Source organism: Pectinophora gossypiella, chromosome Z, assembly GCF_024362695.1.
Source record: "Pectinophora gossypiella chromosome Z, ilPecGoss1.1, whole genome shotgun sequence".
Classification (NCBI taxonomy): domain Eukaryota; kingdom Metazoa; phylum Arthropoda; class Insecta; order Lepidoptera; family Gelechiidae; genus Pectinophora; species Pectinophora gossypiella.
The window spans coordinates 23,872,524-23,899,803 of NC_065433.1; the positions used below are offsets into that span (position 1 = coordinate 23,872,524).

The following is a 27,280-nucleotide window of genomic DNA, read 5'->3' on the forward strand; positions in this document are numbered from 1 at the left end:
CATAAACATCTTAAAAAAACACACCAAAAAATATTATGTATATCGGTCCAAATTTTAAATATGACCTAACATAAATGAATGCCTTGTTATAGATTACAAAATAATCAAAAAACTACAAAACAAAAAAATATTAACAAACAATTTCTCTACAAAAATGTGTTAAAAAAAATGCTTACACTCCGTAAACGAATACGAAAACATGACTAACCAATACATTCATTTTATTTTTTTCGAAAATACAAATAGGAGAGTAGGTTATGAAAACGAATTATACAAGGATTCTACACAGAACTGAATTTAATCATCATACAACAATTCAACTTTGCGCCGCCATCTTAAGTAAAAGGTATATTAAATCGATAAGCATATTGAATATACAAATTGAACATGGAAGAAAAGTATTAATATGTATTTTTTTTTATTAAAAGATTTGAGTGCGTTTGACCACGACCGAAACTGGTCTTAAACAGCGATGTGGTCTAAGTTGGAGCACGTAAACTCAAATAGTGTCAAATCACTCTTGTCTTAAAATCGCCAAATTATTGTGTACCCGGGAACAATGACGCAGGAAGAGAATTCCTTTCTTTAGCAGTTCGCGTAATTAAGGAGAAAGCGAATCGAAGTAAGAAATAAAGAATATTAGAATCGATTCGATTAGTTTAGTTTGACTGTGGTACTAATTCACACACCGTCTAATTTTATTTTAAGTTATACTGTCAATTTCTTATCCACCGAAAAGGAAAGGGACGGATGGTTGACAGCTGTTAATTTAAAATAGAATGAATGTACAATCCGGGCGAATCAAATAGGTATGTCGCTGGTATGCAAATGCTTTGACGTGTGCTGTCAACTTAATTCTGTCGGGTTATTGGCCAACGTAAAATTTTTAGACGATTGTTTTAGATTAGTGCCTAAAATTGACATGTGTCCCATAAATTGTATGCCTTTCCTTTTCGGCGGATAAGAAAAGGACAGGTATAATTTAAAATAAAATTAGATGGTGTATACAGGAATTAGCATCTGTTTTAACTTATGCTAACTTTATTGCACTTTGCGAAAGTGAGAGGCGACGCTATAGAGCTTTCAAACTACAATAAAATTGATGTTTATCGGACACGATGTTTATAATTAATAAATTTCGTTACTTTGTCGCGGTTCAATGTTTTTTATAGCCTCAGTAATTAAAATTAGTCACCTCGAGTATGACATGGTAATATTGCCGTTTCTAGAAGTTTATTACCTTGAAATTTATTATAGTATTCGTGGGCGAAAATCTTTAACTTCAGTTTTCAATCGCAATATGCTAATGACTGTGTGTTTGTGGTACTAGCGCTTGCGATCTATAGAGTTAATGCAATAGGGTAGTTTCCAACTAGTCAAATCAGTTACTTTTTACTAAAATTAATATGGAATTTGTATGTAAAGCAACCTATGACGTCATATAAAAACGGGACAAAATGTCGAAATGACTGTTACATTTTTCTTTATTAAAATTGATAAATACGTTAAATAGAAAAGAGAAAACGTTTTTGTCACTTTTAGATCTGTCTTTATTTAGTAATCACAATTTCATAATTTATCTTAGACCTAGGAAACTACCCAATCGTAATATCAGCGCATAATCAACTGATACGCCGGAATAAGAGGATAACATGAACTACACCTATTTCTATATTTTATACTTTTTTCCTTAAACTTTAATTTGATTAAGACAACGGCATATACATCTCCGTAGCTAATTACACCCAATGAGGTTTTGTGAGTTTTGTATTATATTCGTTCTGTGGTCTTTTGGAGTAAGTCTAATTAATTGGAGGTACAAAACGGAAGGTATGTCACAACCGGGTATCAATAAGCGAAATTCTCTCATTTGCAAGTTAAATACACTTTGTACTAAGAATCCTTTATGAAGGGTGTTAGAAAAGTCACGTCGAAGCAATTCTTCTAAAAAAGCAATATTGCTATTTGATATTTGTTGGCATTGCGCACTAAATTTTATACTCGCAATTGTCAAATAGCAATATTGCTTTTGAGATGAATTGCTTCGATGTGGCCTTTTTAGACGCCCTAATCATCGAATCGATAACATATAAAATAATGAGAGATAGAGGTGCCATGTATACGTTTAGGCTAGAGTGTTCGACACGAGGTTATCATCGTAATTATAATCCCGTTTATATATATTTTTTCGCCTATTCACCTTGATTTACAGTAGATCGTGTGTGCGGCACCCCCATGTGCAAGCGCGTATTTACAGGCGACAGTTGAGCCCATGCACACAACAAACGTAAGCTGTCAACTTGATAACTGGAGTATATCATCTCATAACTGTGTTTGCATCAATAATTTACGGCGGAACAATTCACAAACTCGGTAGTCTTATAACTGTGCTATGTAGAATTTCACAAATATTTTATTATTCCAAACTTCAACATCATTTAAAAAACTTACCACTTATTTAATATCATCTAAAAACCCTTTGAATCCTTTTGATCACTATAAAGAGGTATTTTCGATACATAATTTTGTGAAAGCTTCCTAAGAGAAAAAAATATTGAATATATATTCTAAGTACCGACTCGCAACCACCTGTATAATTATAGTCCGAGAGACTGACTCGCACACTCCTAACACTAATAAAAATATTTTTAATAAATTGTACTATTTACAAAACTTGCTTAGTCCGAATCTTCACAAAGCCATTGGTAACAATACATAAATCGTGAACAGTGAATTCCGAAGCGCAAATTAAAATATATCATAGAGCAATAACAAAAATAACAAAATCCTTTGTGATGAGCGTGTTATCCAGCAACCGAATTAGAAACAAATACAATTGGCTAACATCAAGCGTGCAACCGGCCTCTACATTAACATAATTTACATTTACTTTGTCAAAACCTCTTAAAAATAATAAATTTATATATAAGTAATATTTAATTATGAGAAAAATCAAAAACACTAACTTTCACTAACAGTAATTATATATAAATCATTCAACATAACTATCATAAATCGGCCAAGTAATAATAATTAAAGCAAAATCTTAAGCAAGTGACAAAAATCTCAATTATAGTAAACACATACACATTACACTTACGCCTAGTAAACCGTTTACGATTTCGTACACAAAATATGTCATTTATTCTTATAATAATCTAAAGTTAAAGTACGACGAAAAAATAATGGTGTCCTCGAGAGAGGGGCACCTAGGGTTGATTTCACGGGAAAACCTCACCGCTATGGTTAAAGATAATAAAAAAATATTTGAGAGCAGAATACGTGGACTACAGCTAGAAACTCATGTATTTTATAATAAGTAACATAAAGCGTTATACACACCAAAGCCGCCGACCTACCGACAGAACCCGGTTGCTTATATAATCATATTGGCCATGGTATAAGAAAACCAGGTATGCTCTATGAAAAGCCGTCATTGCTAGCCTTTTGATGACGTAAGTGTTACCATTAAATTGGTATCTCCAACATTCCAAGAATGTAAATTTTATTGTTGAAAATTAAGTGAATTACTGACTAATGTATTTAATTAATAATTTAAAATTAATCAATAATACTTGTCACATATATTTGCTTCTATGCTGTTCTGGGAGCAAATAAAAAACATAGAAAACGTTCAGCTGCTTGTCTTCCCGGGCATGTCGTAAAAACCGACAGAGGGATTGTGTCCTCTAATATGATGGACTAATGTTATGGGCGATAGGCTGATCCCTTATCACCACAAGGTTCATCATATCCAGCTTACGACATCGTATCAACAGTGGCTGCAAGTTGTCTTTGATTACTTGTGGCTCTGCCCACCCCATTTGGGATTACGGGCGTGAGTTTATGTATGTATGTATGTACATATATAACAATCAATAAAACTGTAAGTAAATCATTTACTAAAAGTGCTAAATGTCCTTGCAAGGTAATTTAAAAACATTGGTCGTGGCTAATTTATTTTTTACGAAATGGCAACACAGTGTGGGATGGCTTCAGCTGAGCTAACCTTGAAGTGTTAGCTGTCATTTTTAAGTATACCTGGTTTTCTTATACAAAGAAATATTGGCAACATGTGCCCATCGACATTTTGGCGACATGTCGCTAATTGGCGTAATCTACCCGGCGAAATTTAAGTCTTTCAACTTACGAACCCCCTAACATGGCTGCCGACATAAGCCAGCAGGTCGACGGCTTTGGTGTTATGCGCTTTACATAACTTTTTAAGCTTTTCTAAATGTAAATAACACCTGAAGATATACCATGAAAAAATAATAGACGTAACACCAAAAGTTTTAAGTACCTAGTTAGTGACGCTACTAATGACGCGACAAATAACGTGTCTCGACCAATAGAGACAGCGTATGTTGTCTACGTAGATAAACATCTTGCGTGTATTGGTCGAAGCCAGCGATATACTATAGCGCGCAAGAGAGAGGGTTATGTTACGGTACGTTAGCTTAGGAAATAGGTACCAGCCTTTGCAATTTTACTAGTTCGTTGAGGTACTTTATAGTAACATAACAGATCGAGCTTTACGTCTAATATCTTGTCATTTTTTACAGTAGATAATGGCAATTAACAACAAAGGAAAATAAACAACATTCGTAAGCTGAATTTTTTACACCGTACAGTCACGAGTAATATCATGTACCCACTTTAGAACCCTGTCGCACTATCATATTTGACATATTTTAATGAGACTTACGGTTTAATTTGTCAAAAAAGTTAATGTGACATGGTGTCAAAGTGTATACATATTAGTACTCGTGACCGTACACCGATTTCGCTAAACGTTAAAGGACCGTACTAGATCAAACATCGCGTCGAACAACATGTGTACTCTTTAAAACTTTGTCGCATTTACATAACTGTACATTCAGTGAGACTTTGAATTCAATATGTCATGCAAGTGAATGCGACATGGTACTACAGTGTACACATGTTAATCTTGTGATCGTACTGGAAATTTCACAATTCCATTAAATAGTTCGCCTTAGTACTATCCAACTGCGGGGGTACGCCGCCGTCCTACTCCTATAACAATTTCTGCTAGCAAATCACAGATCATCATAACAACTTAGCAAAATTGCATGAAAATAACTTGGACACATAAGATTGTCCGTGGTACCTAGTAATGTGACTAGAAGTTCCATGGACATAAAGATAAAATTTATATAGGTCAGGTATTTGAGTGGGTCAAAGATAGAATATAAAATACTAATCTAGAAATACACGCCAATCTAAGATGATCAATAATCAATCTCATGTAACTTTTCGAATTATTTTCGAATATTATTTATAAATTAAGTAACAATGAGAACGACGTTTGACCTCTTTTATTGATGACGTCAGAGGACAGTATTTCCATAGAAACTTCAAAGAAACCTTTCGTCTTGAGGTTTCGAAAAAAGTATTTCATTTGACTAGGTCGTCGTGTAGACTATTATTACGTTCCTTTGAGAAACGATGTTTCAATTTGTGTTACAAAAGATAAGAAATGTTTGGTACTATATTCGACTTGGCACTAGTATATTTTAAAAGCTCTTCACAATTCATGCAATTTCCACTAACTAGGCACATCAAGCTAACACAAATACAACCTTGGCCGCACGCACCCCCGCGCGCTCTATCGGTACACCTATCACAAATTACTAAGTAACTTAACCAAACACTAACTAACTTCACTTACTCTAAGTCAAAAGCTATCCCATTTGGCTTCTTTCAAGTTGAACCATAATTATGTCTTGTCATATTTAATCTATTCTATAAAATGCCTTATTTTGGTATCGCTGTCACTAAAATTCGTAAATCTTTCTCTTTATAGTAAAAACAACTCGACAAACTTAGTTCTACGTCAGTTGAGCAACAGACAGAACATTGAACATGTTCATCGATATTCACCATTTCATATAAATATATACTGATACATAGTACTAATATCTTACATAGTAATAACGTTACTTCATTTAGGATTTGTGAAAAATATTTTACTGAGATCTCAATAATATATTATTTAGTTTGTTCCGTCTCAATACTGTTACACAATATATGTATATCTATGTTTACTTTAAACTTAGTTTACTGTATCTACTTATTCAAAAATAAATAAATACAAGACATAAATTATAAGTTCACCTTTTGTTTTTAACGCGAGCGATGCACATTCCTCATGTGCAGTTTGTTTCACGAATCCCTAACTAAATTACGATCCAAAACCGTCAAACGTAAACAATTTAAGCGCCGGAAGACAAACAAACAAAATTTGGAAGACGAAGGCCAAACACGGGGAAATAATATTTGTAAATAACATAACGCTACAAGTAAAATAATAATGTTAACTTATTAAATGCTATTTTATGGCATCCGTTGATTCGCTCACTGCAACCATCGCACCACGTCCACAACACTCCACAGTCGTCTCGAAACAAACTTGCACATCAGCTGTCTCTAGCCGCGTCGTCTCGCCGCTCATGCGTACACTACACACACACACTCACACACACAAAACACCGGTCCTAAAACCCTTGCCTCACTGAAGAAATCATGCTTTGCAATAAGTAATGGTTTTTCGCTCTCTAAAATATTTAGCTCAATTTCAAATGGATCTCTCCACACACATAATATGGTCTGGTGATATTTGATAATGGAGGTCATTACATCCAGTTCTAATCACATCAGACCATAGTAATAGACAAGCGTAAATAAAAAAATAGTAAGTTTATCTGCACAAGAATGTTTTTTTTACGCAAAAGAAATAAATCAACATCGAGTGAAGCTCGGACTTCTAGCAAGAGGCAAAGTTTTCAGGCGGGTGTGTGTGTCTAGAAGGCAAGAACGACGACGTGCGCGAGCGCAGCACATGGCGTGTGCACGCGGTGCGCACGACGCGCGCGCCTCGCTCGAAGGCCTCAAAAGAAGCCGATCAACTCCTACTCGATGTTGGCCCGCGGCCCGTCGATTGGCATCGTGTGCAGAACCTCATCCAGTAGCTGCAGAGCCCTGGAATCAGACAAAACGCTGTTAAGGTCTTTCACACACACAGACACACACATTAAATCACGCCCGTGCCAGTCACAACGCTCCCCATGGACATATCCATGCGCTTCGTATCAAAGTATACAATGAAAGTACAATATCATCTCCGGTCCGGTTTTTTACAGAAGCCTGACCTTCCAACCCGGAGGGATAAACCAGCCCAATTTCGGGTTAGGTCACCTACCTCCGAGAACACATTTCTCACCGCTGAGCATATGATAATCGTTTAAGATTCAAACATGAATTAGAAAATCATTCACAATATACGCCAGATAAAATAAATAATAAACATTCGCTATTATAACCATAAAATGAAAGATTTCACTACATTTATTTATTTATATTCGCTTGAAGTGGCTTATTCAACGTTCGCGAACTGTTCAAAAATTAGAAAAATATTAAAAATATATAAATACCTCTTAGTAGAGCTATATCTAAACTTAATAAGATATGCAATGTGTCAATAAAAACATCCTATTCGTAGTTTTAATGGTACACAAACATATTTAGAAGCAAAAGGTAACTGATGACTCTAATACTGATTTCCGCTAAATCAATGGTGTTGGTAACACCGTCTCAAATACTGAGATGGAAATTAAATTTAATACTGAAATGAAAATGGAAAATTCCACTTGATATTAACTTAGAATCATGGTCTGAATCATCGTCCTCAGTATTCGGTACGATGCCACTAACACCTTGTATACACCTACTCTGCGCCAGCTACGCTATGGTATTAATAATTGGTACGGTGCAGAATGTCCCTTCTGTATTTATTCTATGCTACCAGACATGTTGAAGCAGGTTACAAAGGCCACATCAAAACCATTCACCAAAAAAAAACAATATTGCTATTTGACATTTACTTTTATATGCGCAAACGTCAAATTGTAATACTGCTTATAACCCCCCTGTACATAAAATCACATTACCAAAAATAAATGTCTGTCTCTCCAGCATTAAATTCGCATAGCACTTACAAACACTACTATTACTTATGCTAAAATAAAAAAGTGAAAATTAAAAAAAAATCATTCGCTATTAGCACGTTAGCACGCTCAGGATCAGCTCAAAATAACGCGCAGTATAACATAACATGAGTTCACAACTATATCCCAAATGGGGGGCCGGAGTTACATCCATCGCAAGATGAACTAAGTACCTAAACCTCGCTGAGCTTTCTGTTAGACCAACGTGACAGGTGGTGAGCCGTATCGCCCAAAAGGTATTTATACAATTTGACATTTTCGCATACAAAAGTAAGTACGCAATGTGAACGAATAGCAATATAGCTTTTCATTGTGGTCTTTTTAGACTCGAGTTGTTTTGTTAAATCTAATGTTTAACTTTTTTTAATGGCGTTTTGATGTTCCACTGATGGACGAAGGACTCTCTCCCTTCTTCCAGTTCGTCGTCTTGTGCTTTGGAACTCATTCCCCCAACAACAATGCCATTATGTCGCGTAATATCGAAAACCACGTAACCCGGACAGAGTTGATGTTCTCAACCCACACGTGAGAAGAAGCGAAACCACGTAAGCGACTTTTTGAAAAATCACATTTTGATGTTACTTTTTACTAAGCGTCAAAACACGAAATTACTATAGAATTTGTATGAAAAAGCAACCTGTGACGTGACAAAATGTCACACTTATTATTACATTTTATTAAAACTTTATTAAAATTCATAAATAAGTTAAATACAAAAAAAGGAAAACGTGTTTTGTCGCGTTTAGATATGTTTTTATTTAGTAAAATCAAAATTGGATCATTTATCATTGAAATGTATTTCATTTATTTTAGGAAACTACCCAATTTCCTTCAACAAAACTTCGATATCTTTCAATTAATTTCATTCCGGATATAAATTGAGACCGCGTATTATTAGCTAGATTGAAATTAACTTGTCTTTGATTATGTTAACGAAAGTCACAACCGAATGTGATTTTTCAAAAAGGCTTTTTCTTCGTTTTATCACAACAAGGCGCCGATATCAATAAAACTTTGCGAATGCAACACGAATACAACAGCTTAAAAACATAAGTACATTCACAATACAGTTCAGTAACTTCATTGTTCGTTAACAATTAACGTGAAGACATTATATATTTGTCGCCTTGCATACAAACGACACAAAATTAAAATAATACATAAAGAATGAAAAATAACCAACGGAAAATATACAGGGTCTTAGAGACGTCGTAACTTTAAGTTATGGTTCAGATCATGATTCTGAGTTGATATTAAGTGGAATTTCCCATCGCAAAAGTATGGAACTGAAAATAATTTAAAAAAACACTAATACTATATTACTAAGGAAAATACATGAAATTTTCCGACAAGAAATTCCACACTTCCCAACTTATCATGGTCTGAATCATCTCCCTCAGTATTTGTTACGGTGTATCTAACACTCATACGCACTTGTATACCTATACGTAATTATACAGTATGTGAGTAACATATAACCATTACTGAAGTGGATTATTAAGGTCATTATTCTGAGTTAATATCAAGTATAATTTTTCATTGATATTAATTTTGTTCAGTGTTGTTAGTTACCTGTGCAGGTGCACCTCGACCCAGCAAGGGGTCTCCTTGATGGAGGTGCGCGGGTAGTCGGGCCCCCAGCCCTTCACGAACGACAGACGCACGATGCACAGCCGTCGCAGGTCGTCCACGCCTATACCGGCCGCAGCTGTCAGACCTGAAGGTAACAATTTGTAATGGAACAAACAATAATAACATCTCAGCTAAGGGGCCGACCATTAATCATGCGAGGCTTGAGAGGGGGGAGGGGTAGTAATATATCATCATCATCAGCCCATTAACGTCCCCACTGCTGGGGCACGGGCCTTCCCTATGGATGGATTGGGAGATCGGGCCTTAAACCATCACGCGGGCCCAGTGCGGATTGGTGGTTATTAACGACTGCTAATGCAGCCGGGACCAACGGCTTAACGTGCCTTCCGAAGCACGGAGGAGCTCGAGATGAATTTTTTTTTTTGTGGTCACCCATCCTATGACCGGCCTTTGCGAAAGTTACTTAACTTCAACAATCTCAGACCGAGCGCGTTTACCGCTGCGCCACCAAGCTCCTAGTAATATATCATGAGTATTTATTTTTTCGGCAAACGCGCGATACTGAACCGAAAAGCAGCGTTTCATGCAATTATTTTGGTAGGTACTAAAAATACACGTGATATAGGGGGGGGGAGTCTTGAACCTCACCAGAAGGGGGAGAGGGGGTTAAAAATGCCAGAAAAAACATCACATGATTAATGGACGGCCCCTAACGAGTATATTCCAATTAGTTGTTACCCGCGACTGCGTTCGGGTGAAGCCCTACTATTAAAACTACGAACGAACAAGCTGGGGACAGGGAGGAGTGGAAGAAGGGAAGATAGGCCTTTGCCCTGCAGTGGGACATCGAGAGCTATTAATAATAATAATAAACTTCACCACTCCTTTTTTCCCCCTTAGAGTCACGTCCTAAAAGGAACCCCATGCAAACTTGTAGTCACTGAAATTTCGTGATGAGCGAGTCAGTCAGTCAATCGAAAGGTCGCTTTTATAATAGATTAAATTAGGCATTTTTGTGTGAATTCTATGTTCGTGATGCTGTCAAATAATGAAAGTACAACACAACACTATCAAGGACAGAACGTCTAATGACGTCCCGATTCCAAGGTGTCGTACTATCTATTATGAACCATTCTTCTTCTTCTTCTATCGTGTGGGTTGTGAGGTGGAGTATCAACCTCATCCACCCTGGTGTCAGGGTTATTATTGAGCCGCCAAAAGCCCCTGACATGGCTCATGTAACGACTACATACTTACATCAGTAAGTAGTAACCGGGACCAACGGCTTAACGTGCCTTCCGAAGCACGGATCATCTTACTTTTGGATAATCTGGTGATCAGCCAGTAATGCCCTAACCAAACTAGGGACCACAAAGTAATTTTTGTGATATGTCCCCACCGGGAATCGAACCCGGAACCTCCGAATCGTGAGGCCAACGCTCAACCACTGGACCACGGAGGTTGTTGAACCATTAATGACCCATGGTCTCTGCCCGTGAAAGGGTTAAACAGTGACTGTGGTCCTCTGGTCCTGTGGTACAAAGGCGCGGGCGCGCGGTTCCGAAACCCAGTACCCGACATGCACCAATGAGTTATTAATTTATTTTAAATACAGTTTTCACTAACACAGATGGCTCGATCATTAATGACGGCGATAAGGCTCACTGCCTATCACGTTGGTCTAACAGGACTTCGATTATCTTACAATGGATGATATAGTCAAATCAAATCAAATATTCTTTATTTCACATTCATGCACGAAACATTTTAAAACATGCACAGGAAAGATTGCAGCACAGTTCGCGGCCTTACTGCTGTGCAGCAGTTTCTTCCAGGCAACCAGAGACAGGAAGTGCCGTGTGTAGTCGGGAATGTTGTGTTATCTTACATTTGTTGACGGTGGGGTGCGCGGGCTGGATGTGTCCGGCGACAGCGGCCGCCTGCGCAGCCGCCGCCGCCTGCGCCGTTGCCGCTTGCGTCTGCATCTGCCGGTGACACTGACGCAGGTCGAACACCTGCACACAACAATAGTGGACCTCGTATAAGAAATAAACAACCAGTGTCTGTAAAAAAGTGTCCGAGCGCGTCTTGTCACAAGTGACGGCGTATAACGACACTGTACGGTCACGAGCATTAATATGTTTACACTTTGGTACCATGTCACAATAACTTTTTTGACAAATTGTACTGTAAGTCTCACTAAATGTCAAATATGTTAGTACGACAGAGTCTTAAAGTGGGTACATTATATTGCTCATGACTGTACAACCGCTATTGCACTTTACTTGAACAGCTATAACATCTTAATTTAAGGGAACGAAGTTATACTATCTACATAACATTATTTATACGTATTTCAACACGGTTCTGACGCTTTTTTAGAAAACTCCTTAGCGAATGTGAGTCTTTTTGTTTATAGGATGTCACGGGGTTGCTTGGGTTACTGTGGTTTTATGAATTTGTTTTATAATAAACTGAAATTTATTGGTGTGTCCATGCACAACCAATGTCAACACCATCTATCCGAAACATTAAGAATTAACAAAATACATATTATTAAGAATAATATGACATACAGATCAAAAAAATTGCATAAATCTATATGAAGCCGGCGATGATTTAATGGTTAAAACACTCGTCCTGGCTTGAGCTGTGGGTTCGAACCCCTTCCTAAAAAACTAAACTTCTAACATGATGTCTAATAATTATGGGCAATAAGCATAAGGTCCATGATATCTTCTTAAGACGGAATCAACTGCGACTGCAAGTTATCTTTGATTACATCTGGTTCTGCCTACCCCATTGGGGATTACGGGCTTGTGTTTATGTATGTATGAATTTAGTTACCTTGATGCAGGCCGAGGGGTATATCTTGTGGACAGCGTCGCCAGGCGCGCGGCCGGCCTCGCGGTCGAGGTAGTACGACTGCACGAACACCGAATGGTCGGACAGACAACGGAGCCACACGTCGCCTTCACCGCGGAGGTCCAGCTGAACGCCCTTGCCGATGTGTAGCCTGGAATAATTAAAAAAAACTTTTGTAGATTTTTTTACGTCATTTATTGTACACCATATTATTATTGTATTGCATAACCCCTCCGGTTAATTAAGGCGAGGCTTGTGCCCAGTAGTATACTAGCCCAGTCATTTTAGGGGTTTCACCTCGGAATGAGAGATAATAAGCTATAAATTGGTATGGACCTTTGTTTTGTCGTTTTAAATGTTATCTCAAAAGTCACAAATGATACCGTGTCCGCGTCTTAAGATATTGAAGGTCAAAGGTCATAAAAATTGGTTTTTTGTGATTATCTCGCTTCCTATTGCTTAAATGATATTTTTACCTATAATAAAAGTTGTAGAGTATAAAATTCTCTACAATTTTTGTTTCATGTTTTTTTTGATACGATCAACCGTTTTTGAGGTAGAGCGCGAAGAGTGCGCAGCGCACAGTTATAAATGGTCCAATGCAAGCTCAAGCGTGAGTTACGCTTATCAGTACGTGATATAAAGTCTATTATTTATTAAATTATTATAATTATTAAACAATGGCCATTATTTATATTTTTGTTGATATTTTATTAAAATCAGTAACTTAATTATTTATATTTAACTATTCAACTATAATATATTATTAATTCTGGAATATATATTTTCAGTTAAAACGTCATTACATACGTTTTCTTCAAAACGTGTAAATTTTTCAAAGCTTATATACCTGGATATACTTGTCCCTACCCTATGACCTTCTCTATTGACCTTCTCATCATCGAGACAGCTATTGCATTATCAGAACATCAAAAGACTGCCGTCATCATAGGAGAAGATATTGATTTGCTCGTAATTTTGCAAAAATGGTTGTGGTTCCCGCTGTGGATGTCGAAAATCAGGGCTACTATGTTCTTTAGCTTGTGGCCAGTGCAATGGACAAGCTTGCCTGAACGCTGCACAATATCCAAGTAATCCCGATGAAGAAAACGCATACGATCCTGAAATTCTGGAGGGTTTGGAGATGAATATGACCGATAATGAGGATGATGACAATGAATTGAACGTTTTCGAGCGACAACAAGAAGAAGACGACGAAGAAGATGAAGATAACTAGCTTCTATTCACAATTTTATTATAATTAAAACCAATAAAAATTCTTATGATATTTAAACTGACATTTCAACAAATGTATAGTATGGCATATTTAATGATAAATAAAGATATACATAAAATATATCCCCTTATTGCCTTTTTAACTGAAAATATATATTCCAGAATTAATAATATATTATAGTTGAATAGTTAAATATAAATAATGGCCATTGTTTAATAATTATAATAATTTAATAAATAATAGACTTTATATCACGTACTGATAAGCGTAACTCACGCTTGACCTTGCATTGGACCATTTATAACTGTGCGCTGCGCACTCTTCGCGCTCTGCCTCAAAAACGGTTGATCGTATCAAAAAAAACATGAAACAAAAAAGGTAGAGAATTTTATACTCTACAACTTTTATTATAGGTAAAAATATCATTTAAGCAATAGGAAGCGAGATATTCACAAAAAACCAATTTTATGACCTTTGACCTTCAATATCTTAAGACGCGGACAGGGTATCATTTGTGACTTTTGAGACAACATTTAAAACGACAAAACAAAGGTCCATACCAATTTATAGCTTATTATCTCTCATTCCGAGGTTGACCCCTTTTTTTACCTAATATGACTGGGCTATACAGGGTGTTAGTGACATCGTAACGAATACTGAGGGGGATGATGACCATGATTCTATTCTATCAAGTGGAATTTTTCGTCGCAAAATTCATGGAATTCAGTTCCATACTTTTGCGATGGAAAATACCATTTGATATCAAATCAGAATCATGGGCTTGACTCTTCAAAGTTTTCTTTACGATGTCACTAACACGTATGTATGTGTATGTTATGAGATGGTATGAACTACTTGGCCCAGTAAAATTTATAGATTAAGTATATAATATTATAGTTGTGTTTGCGTTGACTGTCCCGTGGTTTGTGGCACTAGAACAAACAACATCATTCCAGTATCTACACCAGTATCAACAGAACACACACGGCGAATACAATTCATACGAATTGCTTTTTCTCTTCATAAATGAATGAAAATATACAATACTTTAATGATATGAAAATTGTAGAGAATATATTCATTAAAAAAAATATAAGTTTAAACGCTAAAACCCGACTACGGAAAACTGACATATGATAATGATAAACATCGCTAATCGGAAGAATTTCAGAGAAACATACCTACCTATCTTTTAGTTTCATACCTTTTAGAGCGTCATTTTTCAGGACTAAGTTTATAAACTTATATTATTATTTATATTTTTTCTTATTTATTTATTAAGACAACATTCTTCCGATACGTGTTTTATGCAAAATTTGAAGATAGCAGCCAAATACATAACCCTCTCCTATTTGCTTCGCCGCAGGTAAAAAGGGTTGTAAAGTTGTCGTCTATTTTTCTGTCTCTACTCACCCCGTTAAGGATTTCATTCTACTTTCCATTTCTGCAAGTTAAATTAAATTATTGAATCGGAATGCTCCACCATTAATTAAGGGTAATTATAATTTTGTGGCAGTTCGCTGAATACCGTTAAAGGGAGGTGAAGGGAGCTTTACCCAGCTGTGTGAGTGACATACTCTCTCTACTCTGATTGGTGAATGTGGAGGAAGCATGAGAAGTGCATCAGGATCGAAGAAAATGGAATTCTATAGTCTCTGCTTACCCCGGTGGGAAATAGGCGTGAGTTTATGTATGTATGTTTATGTGAGTGACATGTCTCCACCGGGAAAAGATCCCAGAACCTCCAAATTGTAAGCCCATCTAACTACGGGAAGTGGTAGGCAAAGGTGTATAGTATGTAAACCCACTCGTAGCCAGCTATGTTCAAGTCCCATGTAATAGGGGCAAGCCAATTCCCATTCACAGGTGACATATCCTGAAAACTACGTGATATCAATTATTTATGATCCAAACATTAATTCAAACTCATAAAGTCAAATTCAGTGGTTTGGAGCCCAAGCCGCGATTCGAACCCTTGACCCTACGATGTAAGCCTCGCGTTCTCCGAACTGGGCTATCACCGATCGGTCTTCTGTCGTTCAATGTAATTAATTATGTACAAAGCTAGTAGAATTAAATATCCTCCTTTCTTGAGATAATTAGCAAGCGGCTTTAATAAAAATAAGTATTTAATTTATCCAATTACTGTAGCTCAAGTAGTTAGTGCTTCAAGGTAACGGGCTCTACAAAGCACCGGCGCGAAGCTATAATATCAAAGGATGTTTGTTTCCTTTATATTCTAAGTTTTTTATTCTGGTTATACTTGACTCAGGAAATAGGGAATTAAAATTCTTATCTTCAATTATTATCTCATATACCTTCCTTCTTCTCTTCTCTCGTGTGGGTTACTATTGAGCCGCTGAAGACCCCTAACATGGCTCACGTAACGACTACTCACTTACATCAGTAAGTAGTAACCGAGACCAAAGGCTTAACGTGCCTTCCGAAGCACGTATCATCTTACTTTCAGACAATCAGGTGATCAGAAACTAGGGATTACAAAGTAATTTTTGTGATATTTCCCCACCGGGATTCGAATCCAGGACCTCTGGATCGTGAGCCTAACGCTCAACCACTGGACCACCGAGGCCGTTCTACCGATACAGGTACCGATATACCTGCCTAATAAAGTACCTTATAAAGTCAACGACCGATCTAACCCATCTAATGGGTCGTGTTAACTAGGTTAAAGATTAATTATGAAATTCTGATTACTAAATAAAGACAGATTTAAAACCAACGAAAAACATATTATTTTTTTCTATTTATTTAACTTATTTATGAATTTTAATCAAGAAAAACGTAATAGGCCGCCTGTTGTGTTTTTCTGTATATGTTGTCCTTGTCTCTGTATTTTGTGTCCATTGTGCTCAATAAAGTATTTTATCTATCTATCTATAATAAGTCAAATACAAATTCCATAGTAATTTCGTGTTTTGCGTAAATTGTAACTGATTGACTAGTTGGAAACTAACCTAAAAAGGCAAGTATTGAACTCGTGCGTGACACCCGAGTTTCTGGTATTCGGATTTCCAGACACAGTAGTTAAACAATGGTGTTTAGGTGTGATCTATCAAGTCCTCAACTGCAGGAGAGAGCTGGCTCGTCTCGTACGGTCACGAGCATTAATATGTATACACCTTGGTACCATGTCACATTAACTTTTTTGACAAATTGACCCGTAAGTCACACTAAATGTCAAATATGTTAGTGCTACTGGGTTCTAAAGTGGATATATGATATTGCTCATGACTGTACGTAAGTAAGAATATTTAGTACACATAGGACACTGTAAAGTTCAGTGTTCGTTAGTGATACACATACGAGTATGCAAACAAAGTTGTTGAACATCGTGGAACGCAACAGTTCACATGCAGCTTTACATGTGGTGTGTTCATGATTAGATTAGATTAGACTCATTTATATCACATTTAGTTATACAACATATTTAGATATAATATAAAACGGAAACAACATAAACATGATCGTCGAAAATTATAACAAAATAATGTCAACATAGAAGATAATAAATTAAAATAAAATGTCACAAGATAATAAATCAATACAATGTCATGGCTAATATGAGTAATAAAACAATTATGTATAAAATAAAATTACAATCAAGTTATTATTATAAAATTAATGATTAATATTTATTTATTTATTCACATTTACATTATACAATAAATGGTATCATTACAGGATTCAATCCCAAATCGATATCATTGCATATAAGACAATTCAGACAACATAATAACAAATAAATATTCAAAAATTAACCAATTACCTATAATTTTTTAAATTAGTCAAAGTCAAATCTATCTAATATATAAATAAATATTAATATTATATTAATTACTTTGTGGTCCCTGGTTAGGACATTACAGGCTGATCACCTGATTGTCGGAAAGTAAGATGATCCGTGCTTCGAAAGGCACGTTAAGCCGTTGGTCCCGGTTACTACTTACTGATGTAATTAGTCGTTACATGAGCCTTTGTCAGTGGCCTTTGGCGGCTCAATAGTAACCATGACACCAGGGTTGATGAGGTTGGTAATCCGCCTCACAACCCACACGATAGAAGAAGAATAAAATACAATGTCAATTTTTCATAAAATCGTCAACAGAATATAGCTCCATATCCAACAAAGGTTTTTTTAGACTGTGACCGAATGATACATCACATTCCTCATTTTTAATACTAGTGGGTAGTTGATGTGATAATGGCCCCGATTCCTACAGACACCTCATAATTTTATTTTAAGTTATACCCGTCAATTTCTTATCCGCCGAAAAGGAAAGGGACGGATGATTGTCAACAAGTTAATTTGAAAATGAATGAATAACCCGTGCGAATAAAATAGTCATCTCGCTGGGATGCAATCTGACGTGTTATCATCTACTTAATTCTGTCGGATTATTGGTCGATGTAAAATTTTTAGACGGTTGTTTTAGATTTCAGCTTAAAATTGACGTGTATTCCATAAATTTTATGCCTGTCGATTACCCGTACCTTTCGTTTTCAACGGATAAGAAAATGACAGGTATAACTTAAAATAGCTTTGCTTCTATGCTGTTCTGGGATTCTTCTATGCTGTTCTGGGATGCTTCTATGCTGTTTTGGGAGCAAATAAAAAACATAGAACACGTTCAGCTGCTTGTCTTCCCGGGCATGTCGTAAAAACCGACAAAGGGATTGCGTCCTCTAACATAATGGACTAATGTTATGGGCGATAGGCTGATCCCTTATCACCATAAGGTTCATCATATCCATCTTAGGACTTCGTATCAACAGTGGCTGCAAGTTGTCTTTGATTACTTGTGGCTCTGCCCACCCCATTTGGGATTACGGGCGTGAGTTTATGTATGTATGTATGTATGTATAACTTAAAATAATATTAGATGGCGTCTGCAGGAATTAGCACCTATGTATGCATATTATTGTGTATAACAATTGAGCTGGCTAGTGAAAATGGCTTACCGTGCACGCTCGCTCTGTTCCGTTCTATGGACGTTGCTGAGAGCCCCCAGACAGAACCGATTGCCTCCCGATGGGTCCACGTACCCGTCCACCTGGAAATAAAAAAGTCAAAAATTACTTCTCATGAGTGGATTGTGAGACCGACCACATCAACCCCTCAGGGTTACTGTTGAAAAGCCCCCCGACGACCCGATTACTCTAGCCGTAGAAGCGATCAGCTCGCGACAGCAAACACTTCAGAACCCCGATACCGACCCCGCTATCGACCAACTAGGGTCGATTAATTCTTTCAAATATGATTCTCTCAGACGACGTCCTGAGCCGAGGTTCGCAACTGGGCACTCTCAGGCCTGTTGTCTTAAATTGTGTACCGGGTGAGAGCCCTCAGCGCTCCCCACTTGTCCGGCCAAGTAGTAAATGCCATTGCGGCAAATCTACAATAAGTCACGTCAAAAGCCGAAGGGACTGAAATAGCTCACGTAACGACTACATATTTACTCAAGTAAATAGTAGCCGGGACCGACTGCTTACCCTCCGAAGCACGAATCACTGATAAACATATTTTTAATTATCAAAATATAAAATAACATTTCTCCGTCAAGCTGTCCGATAAAAAGGAGCGATATATCTCTGACTGATTATTTTCAGTCCCATATAAGACAATATCCGTGCTTCGGAGGGCACGTTAAGCCAGCTAATATCCCGGATATTAGCTTGGTAAAACACCACCCCTAACCCGCAGTGGAACAGCGTGGTGGAGTATGGTCCATTCCCCTTCTGGTCGATTGAGAGGAAGCCTGTGCCCAGCAGTGGGACGTATATATATAGGCTATTTATGTATGTTATGTATAAGACAGTATAAATTAAGTTGGAAAATTACTAGAAGTTACTGGCTTGTATTAAATGTAGGCGAATGTTCCGGGAAACACAGTCCACCTGATATTTTTATTTGTTCCTGACGTATTTACCCAGTAATTAATATCTTGTTCAAGAGTTGTGAGAAATAATAAGGCAGCTCTTCCTAGTAAGGAAAAAAATAAAAACATTCCTAGTTTAATACTCAACTTAGACGATGAGCTGTAATACCAACTTTATTATTATGTATTACCGTCAAGTTTAGGTAAATATGCCACCGAATTTTCGACCAATAATCGTAATAAACTATGACATAGTGCAACCACGGGACTGGTTCGCTGTACATACATATTTTAAAGTCAGAAAAAGATTTAAAGCTGAAGCTTACTTTATGTAAAAAAGCTTATTATAAAATTAATGACTACCTAAATGATAAAAATGTCTGGTATTGAATGTGTTCCTCTAGTTATTAAATAACTTGTTATACCCTCATTGATTTAAAAGATGTGTTGCTGTTGCAGTTTCTCGTCATTTCTTCGCCTCAGCCATAACACCTTGCGAAATGACGTAAATTCATGTTACATTGACCTTCAATGAATAAATGATTCTGATTTCATAAACTCACGCCTATTTCAGAGTTCAAGTAGAGAATGTAGAATTCCATTTGCTCCGATCCCGACACACTGCTCTCGCTTCCAGTCTGCTGATAACTTGTAAATAATTCATTTGCTTTCTCTTAATTAAAAAATGACACCAAAAATTTCCGTTTCAATGTCAAAAAAATTGCCATTGCTTTAGTCGAAAACCTGCGTGGTTTTAATGATGAATGGCTTCACTGTTCATGATTCGCTCCAATTATTAATGTATTTTTCTAATAATTTAAAAGATAAAATTCATATTCATGCCGTAACAAGAATTTTAATTTTGGACCATTCCATGCTGTGATTTTTTATTTTTCATTTTTGGAAAATTGGTTTTTAAACTGGATTAAAAATACCGAAACAGTAACAATACCCCGGTAATCATGTTCTATATTACAGTAGTTAGTATTTGCTAAAGAAACATTATACTCGGGGATCAAACACGTCAAACGACTCATGTTTTGTTTCCGGAAAGGAAAAATAACTCACTCTACGAAAATGATTACATTACATGCCATAACCCTGTATAATAAAAGTATTGTAAATATCTAGAACCACCAAAAAAGATAAATAATCACTTAATCACGTGTAGACTAAGTTATTTTCCAAATGCCCAGTAACAAAAGTTGAGTCGATTTTTTATACACTAGCTACGTTTCCTCAACAGAAAAGTCATAGATCACAAAGAGAACATCAAACAGAAAAAAACTGACTCGGTCGGGACTTGAACCCGCAGGTCTTGTCAAACCTGGACGAGCGTGAAAACCTTAACACCTCCTGGTCCGCATGCAATCCATGCGAATTTTTCGATCTGTGTCCTGTGATATACAGGACCACAGATCGACAAAAACTAAATGTTTCCACTATGTCTATATATAGATCACATGATATATTTTGCTAGGCCAGCCAAAATAGTATTCACTGAATAGTACTTGTGCATTGTTTGATTTTGCGGCTAAATACCTACTGACCATCAAAGGCGGAATTGATAGCTTTCAGTATTTCAGGGAAATACTGAACGTTACTGGGATTGCGAATGCCTTTGACATGCATTCAGCATTGCTGTAAACAGTGCTATCCTTGTCTACGAGACTACAAACTATGTCGAAATATTATTAACATACAGTCGATTATCGGACAACACTTTGCTTTTCCGAAATTGTGAAAATTTGTTTCGAATTCGGTTTTACCGTTGTTGTTTTTCGGATTAGATTAATTCGTTTAAGGTTTTTCGACTTTTAAGGAATAAGACAATCGGTTTGGTTTTGGATGTTCCGAGTTCTCTTCTGTGTTCTAAATCAGGGGAAATACGGTTCCCCGTGTTACCCCGAATATTACGCGAGCGAACCCGCGGGCAGAAGCTATTGTTAATATTGAATTATTCAGCCAGGACGCAACACTGGGCATTTAACTATTTACTAATTGCTTCTCTCGTGGACTGGGAAGTTTACTGTGAAGTGCTTCTCCACATGATACATTCGCTTTGTTGTAGTTCGTAATTGAAATAAGGAACACTACTATATTATCATTGGTAGTGATTCCTGCAGACACCTCCTATTTTTATTTTAACTCCGTAACGCCGAGATTTCCAGACACAATAATTAAACAATGAGGTCATTGCCCTTATTGGCCAGAAATCTTTAACAACCATTTCAAAATTACGTTTTACGTAATTACGTTCGGGAACGTTGGCGTATAACCCGACAGACTCAGGCTGACAGCACACGTCAAACACTAGCGAGATACCTATTTGATTCATCCGAGTTACAAGTTCATTAATTCCTCCACTCAATAATTTTAAAATTAGAAACTGTTAATTATGCATTCCTTTCCTTTTCGGCAGATAAAAAAAAATACAGGTATCTTCTTCTTCATCTAATCCTTTTATCCCCTGTTGGGTTGGAACAGATTTCCACTCCTCACAATGTTTTGCAGCCCTAGCTTGCTTCCGTGACATGCCGAGAGTTTTTAATTCCCGTTAAGCGTCGTCGAGTCTATGACAGGGGGTTTAAAAAGGTCACATTGAAGCAATTCATCTACACGCATATAAAAGTAAGTGCGCAATGCAATAAAATTCTAAAAGCAATTTTGCTTTCTTACAACAATGTAGCCTTTTTAGACCACCAGGTATAACTAAAAATAATTTTAGGTGTCTGCAAGAATCAGAGTCATTGTTCAAATAGCAATACTAAAGCATTAGTGAAGATTTCTACGATTTCGAAAATGCCATATAGGTAGTTACCCCGTTCATTTATTTTTTTATTAAGGAATGTAGTTAGAGTACTTGTTATTTATGTGTTCCTAATTGCGGTACAAGTTATTCATGTGTTAACAAGTTGGGCGGTGATGCGCACAACACACATCAAAACATCTTAAACTTTTATACGGTTCACTAACTTTCGTCACACAGACTGCAGATGCCTAGACTTAATGCACTCACTCACAACAACAACACTTACAATGATCGCTTGTAATGTAACAGCTCAGGGGAATTATTTTTGAATGAAGATAAAAACTGCCTGTTTCTCCCGTCAAGTCGCTACTGTTGAGTGTTCTTAAATTTTGACAGTTCCCCATACCATTTGAGAAAACAAACATATTCTTTTGGTTGTAAGTTTAGACTATACTCCTTTGCGCAGGGTTCGACTGTAAAATCTGTTATATTTATTCCCTAAAGATCGGAAAGAAGAAAACTTAGTTTCAATCAAAACTGCCTTTTTCCAACTGGCTGCTTTTTTTAACTCATCCTTTAGCAATTCATCTCGGATTTTAGCTAGACATTATGGAGAACTGTCAAAATTTAGGAACACTCAACAGTGCCTACATTTAAGCTTCTAGTTTTTATCGCCTTCAACTCGCGTGCGAAAATATATACCTGTCTCGTCTTGCAAGTGACAAGGTCTGATGTGCTACGTGAAGAGGTTAAAAGAATAAGTCCCCTGATTCGAGCATAACTTCAGTGTTTGCGTCTAAGAAGAAAGAAAAAACAAAAAGAGAAGATGAGAAGAGTTTACAAATATACTTTTCACCTCTCCAGCACGAAAAGGATGCGCGCGTAAAAATAGATAATGCGCATTTTTTTTTTTTGTCTTACGTGACAAAATAACTTTTTAATTTTATATTCGGATTTCCTCGTGGGAGAAGGTAATAGAACATAGTCATATCTGAGCCTAATCTGCAGTCTAAACTTGGACGATTTTTTATTGAAATTTAGGTAGATATTGGCCCCGATTCTTGCAGACACCTCTTAATTTTACTTTAAGTTATACCAGTCATTTTCTTATCTGCCGAAAAGGAAATGTCGCTGGTATTTAATCCGTTTGACATGCTGTTTACTTGACTCTGTCGGGTTATTGGCCAATGTAAAATTTTTAGATTTCTGCTTAAAAACTTTTTTTGCCCGTCCTTTTTCAATTCTTTTTCAGTGGATAAGAAAATGACAGGTATAACTTAAAATAACATTAGATGGTGTCTGCGGGAATTAGCACCATTAAACCGTTAAACCTTAGTTTGAAGTCAAGTAACGCGGTGAACAGTAGTAATATTAGCCCTATATTATGGACTACCGTCAAGTTTAGACATACCACCGATTCTATGAAACCTATAATTACCAAAGATAAACTTGTCCCCGGTTCCGACTCAATGAATTAATAATTTATCTTAAGTTCAGTTTTCACTAATACAGTTGGCTCGACCATTATAGACGGCGATACAACTCACAACCTATCTATTACGTTGGTCTAAGAGAAACCTCTGTGAGGTGCGGGTACTTAGTTCATCTTGGAATGGATTTACTTCTGACTACATCAATTGGAATGAAGTCGTGAACTTATGTTATGTTATAAACTTCGGAGGCTAATGTAAGCCATTTCTGATTTTCAACGTCATTTAAGAAACTAACTTTTCTAAACTGACTTAGGTGAAGGTAGACGATATAAATAATAGACCATTGCTATTTCTGAAACGTTCCGGGGAACTTCTCCAATACATATTGATGTTGAAAGCCACCCACGGACAGTGTTACCAACTTGTCGGATTACCCGTCAGATATAGCGGATTGGGATGTGAAAACGGGAAAAACGGAGTAAATAATAAATATATAGAACACAATCAGCTGTATTTCTGATTGTTCTATTCCTTTCTAACATAAAGACCACAAATGGGCGATGGGCTTGAGCACTTGTCCAATCTAAACTGTCAAAACATACGGTTCATCGCTGTAGGATACTGAAACTGGCTATAGGATATGCTCTGATTATTTATAGCTCTACCCACGTCGTTAGGGACCACGTACGTATTTTCTTTTTTTAATAATATCAAGAAATTACTCCTACAACAGATAAGCAAAGGGCGCTACTAAATAAGCTGTTAAAGCTGTCTGAGAAATAAGCCGGGATTACTCGTAGAACCGGTACTTAGGAAATTCGTGAAGTAAAGTTGGCAACATTGTCGGTCTACCCTTGCGGTGCCCTTAAGTCTAAACGTAACTCTGTTGAAGACACACTACTCTATTACAGAACTCTGCGCTGACTATTATAAACTCAATTAAAACTCAATTTAAAAGTATGCCCTTTTTATTTCATTTAATAACAAAATACTGCCACTTTCTTGTAAATATCACTTCTTGGAAGTCTAGATTTGCTTCTCATTTGGCATTAAAATTATAATTTGGTAATGACAATTACATAATTTCCTTATATTTGGGCGAGAATCGATGACGTTATTTTCAAAACTACTTATATTGTATTTTCAAAACTACTTATGGGGCGGACTTTTTGACGAGTGCAGTAAATAGCACGGTTTCGTGTTAATTTATTGTGCAAATTGTTTATAAGTATATGGCTTTGTTCATTTTGTTTAAGAAATCATGTTTATAAATTATATTGGATTTTTATTATTTGAAAATGTATTACACAATAACAAACTACTGCTACTACGAGCTTTTGACGAAGCTTGTGTGGATTTCATTGACTGTTTATAATTATTTTTTTACGAGGCCTGTGGTGGATGTCGAGTCTTTTTGTTTTGTTTTTTTTTTTTAAATATTATTCTCGTACTCTACTCGTTCTTCTGTTTTCTCCAAAGTTTTTCCAAATATGCTATTGTACAGCATATTTGGAAAAACGATGTCTGAGCAATAGCAATTTAGCTATTTGACGCGTCATTTATAAGTCTTGAAAACATGTCATGTCATTAACGACCTCCGTGGTCTAGTGGTTGAGCGTTGAACTCACGGTCCGGATGCCCCGGGTCCAAATCCCGGTTGAAGCGTTTGAACATAATATATCGAAACAGGCCCTCAAACTATTTGCGTCAAATAGGTAGCCAAGTCAAATGAGATACTGTTTACGAAACGTCACAACTAGTTCTTAAAATTAATTCCTATTGAATTTGTTTGAAAATACCAACGCATGAGCAAACATCGAACTTATTGTTAAGTTATTCTCAACAAACTTTCGTAGGTAAGTCAAAAAGAATGGCAGGTTTTTTGAACTTTGTAGAATGAATTCTATTTTCAAAATTATCTTTTTTATTTTGTAAAAGAACTCATGCTGAAACAGCCCGATAGTCCTTACAAGATCTATTGTGACTAATATTAGCATTTTGCTTTTTAGGAATTTTATATGTAATCCAATTACGAGAAAGGGAATGAATGGTTTTGTTGAAGCCTGAATAATACCTGAATCAATTTTCTTTACAAACTATAGACCAATGCAAATCACAACACTACGAAACATAACTTTCGAAGGTACGAACGCAATCCACTATGAATAATGAAGAATATTGTATACAATACAGTGTATTGTGTACTGGATATTGCCGGGAAGAACACTATTGCAATATCTAAATGACGTAGGGGACCAAGAGCCGCAAGCCGATACCAGGGCTAGGGACTATATAATATACTACGTAAGCCAGTGTCCCTTGCCGTACTAGAAAAATAGCGGCCAACACGCACGCGAGAAGCCTCGACGTGCATACCGTGATCAAATCCAAGGTATTTTACGGGCGTAAAGTTTAATATTGTGCCAATTCATGTAATGCCGTACGATATGATTATTGGTCAACAATTATTGCAGAACACTGTCATGTTACTGGATCACAACAAAGTCCTTTATGCCTTCTTTTGACGATTCGTGGTCAACAAAAATTAAATGTTTTCCTTCTGAGGTTGACTTTTTAGGTTGTGAAGTGAATAGCAAACCCAAAATCCCAAGTGCCCTGTGTATTACAAGAAATTTTCTTGTAAAAATTTTCATCATCACAAGAATGTGTTTATCGAAACTATACATGTAAATTACATGTTACATGTGTGTGTTTATTTCACAAGTATATTTTACAATCGCTCTACTTTTTTTTTATAAACGTAATTTACACCTGCTCGTCAGTAACTTGTAGCTTGTGAACGTGTAGACTTAGAGGTTTTGATGAACACGGCATAGGATAAAAACACTCTAAAAGGCGACTGATGAGAGTGGAGCAAGTGAAAGAGGTGTGTCAGGATCGTAGTAAGTGGAATTCCGTGTTCTCTGCCTGCCCACACGGGAAATAGGCGTGATCTTATGTTTGTAAAACGTGCGCAAATGGAGCGCCAGTGGCGAGCATTTGTACTGCCTGTCAAAATGTTCATAACGACACACCGTCAGTAGTTGATACTTATTTCGATATGTAAGCTTTTAGGGTTACTCCAAAAGTACAAAAAAAGCACCGGTGGTATTATGGTGCCTTTAGGTCCAAAACGTCTACTTCCCAAAAGGACCACTGTCCCAAATCGTCCACTTCCCAAAACGGCAACTCCCAAAATGACCACTCTCCCAAGGTGGTATACTAAAATGTATGGAAAGGACCAGACACGCTACTACAAAGGAAGTTTGCTCCACAAAACAGAAAACACCTGTTGGAATGGTACAGACTATGATGTAAGAAAATCGCGAACCATGTCTATTAAGACCCCTATAGCCGCCAATGACCTTGCGAATTCTGTCAAAATCAGAACATAGACACGTCACGGAGTCGCTTTACTATTATTTATTTCTTATATATTGTTTATTTCTTATGGAAAACATTATAATAACTATAAG

The 27,280-nt window shown here is 36.7% G+C and overlaps 1 protein-coding gene across 1 annotated transcript in view; it reads right to left on the reverse strand.

The window, feature by feature from the left end:
- Positions 1-279: 279 nt before the first annotated feature.
- Positions 280-27,280, reverse strand: part of LOC126380305 (mothers against decapentaplegic homolog 4) — a 66,136-nt gene continuing 39,135 nt past the window's right edge. The window contains exons 10-14 of the mRNA XM_050029631.1: positions 18,703-18,794; positions 12,468-12,636; positions 11,509-11,635; positions 9,600-9,744; positions 280-7,002 (exon numbers count right to left, since the gene is read on the reverse strand). Of these exons, the coding sequence (XP_049885588.1) occupies positions 6,933-7,002; positions 9,600-9,744; positions 11,509-11,635; positions 12,468-12,636; positions 18,703-18,794 (603 nt within the window). The 3' untranslated portion in view covers positions 280-6,932. The remainder of the gene's footprint in view (positions 7,003-9,599; positions 9,745-11,508; positions 11,636-12,467; positions 12,637-18,702; positions 18,795-27,280) is intronic.